At 50.7% G+C, this 515-nt stretch overlaps 1 protein-coding gene across 1 annotated transcript; it reads right to left on the bottom strand.

Annotated features, from left to right (window-relative positions):
* Nucleotides 1-10: 10 nt before the first annotated feature.
* On the bottom strand, nt 11-211 carry Pmar_PMAR028923 (hypothetical protein; the record flags this gene model as incomplete). The annotated part of the gene is made up of 1 exon (XM_002778623.1): nt 11-211. A coding segment is annotated over one exon (201 nt), but the record flags the coding sequence as incomplete, so codon positions are not given.
* Between the last annotated feature and the right edge of the window lie 304 nt (nt 212-515).

Raw genomic sequence — 515 nt, 5'->3', positions numbered from 1 at the left:
ACGTCATCCCTTAAGGATGTTCAATGCAATCACGGAAGTCAAAATTCTCCAGGAAGGTCTGACCGGTGGCGAGTTGTCCACCGAGCTCCGAGTCGATGGCAGTATGCATCATGAGAACGTCAATAACGGCGTTGATGAGGACCTCTTGTACAACAGCAGCATCTCCTGCTACTTCGATGAGCAGCTCAGTGATAAGAAGTTGCTGTTCGACCTGATTAGAGACAATTCCCCCAAGCTGAGCTATAACGAAAGTAGGGCCTCCCCCAGAGAACGTCCACTGACCGTAACTGACGTGTCCGCGCCGCTTCCGCACAGCAACTGGCCTGCTCCAATGGCCCAACGTTTGAGCCTATCGTTGGCATCAGATTCAGTTGATAGATCCCTTATCACACTGAGAGCCTCTCGAGCTTGCGAGGGGTAATATTGCGTCCTGAGTGGCAGTCTCGAACATCCTCTCGTGCAGTAGGCTACTTCAGTATACTCTAATCCCCCATCAAATAACGTTTCATAACAAC

Source organism: Perkinsus marinus (genome assembly GCF_000006405.1).
Source record: "Perkinsus marinus ATCC 50983 genomic scaffold scf_1104296948480, whole genome shotgun sequence".
In the NCBI taxonomy this organism is placed as follows: domain Eukaryota; phylum Perkinsozoa; order Perkinsida; family Perkinsidae; genus Perkinsus; species Perkinsus marinus.
Note: the sequence above shows the minus strand (reverse complement) of the source record. Positions and strands in the feature narration are given on the sequence as shown.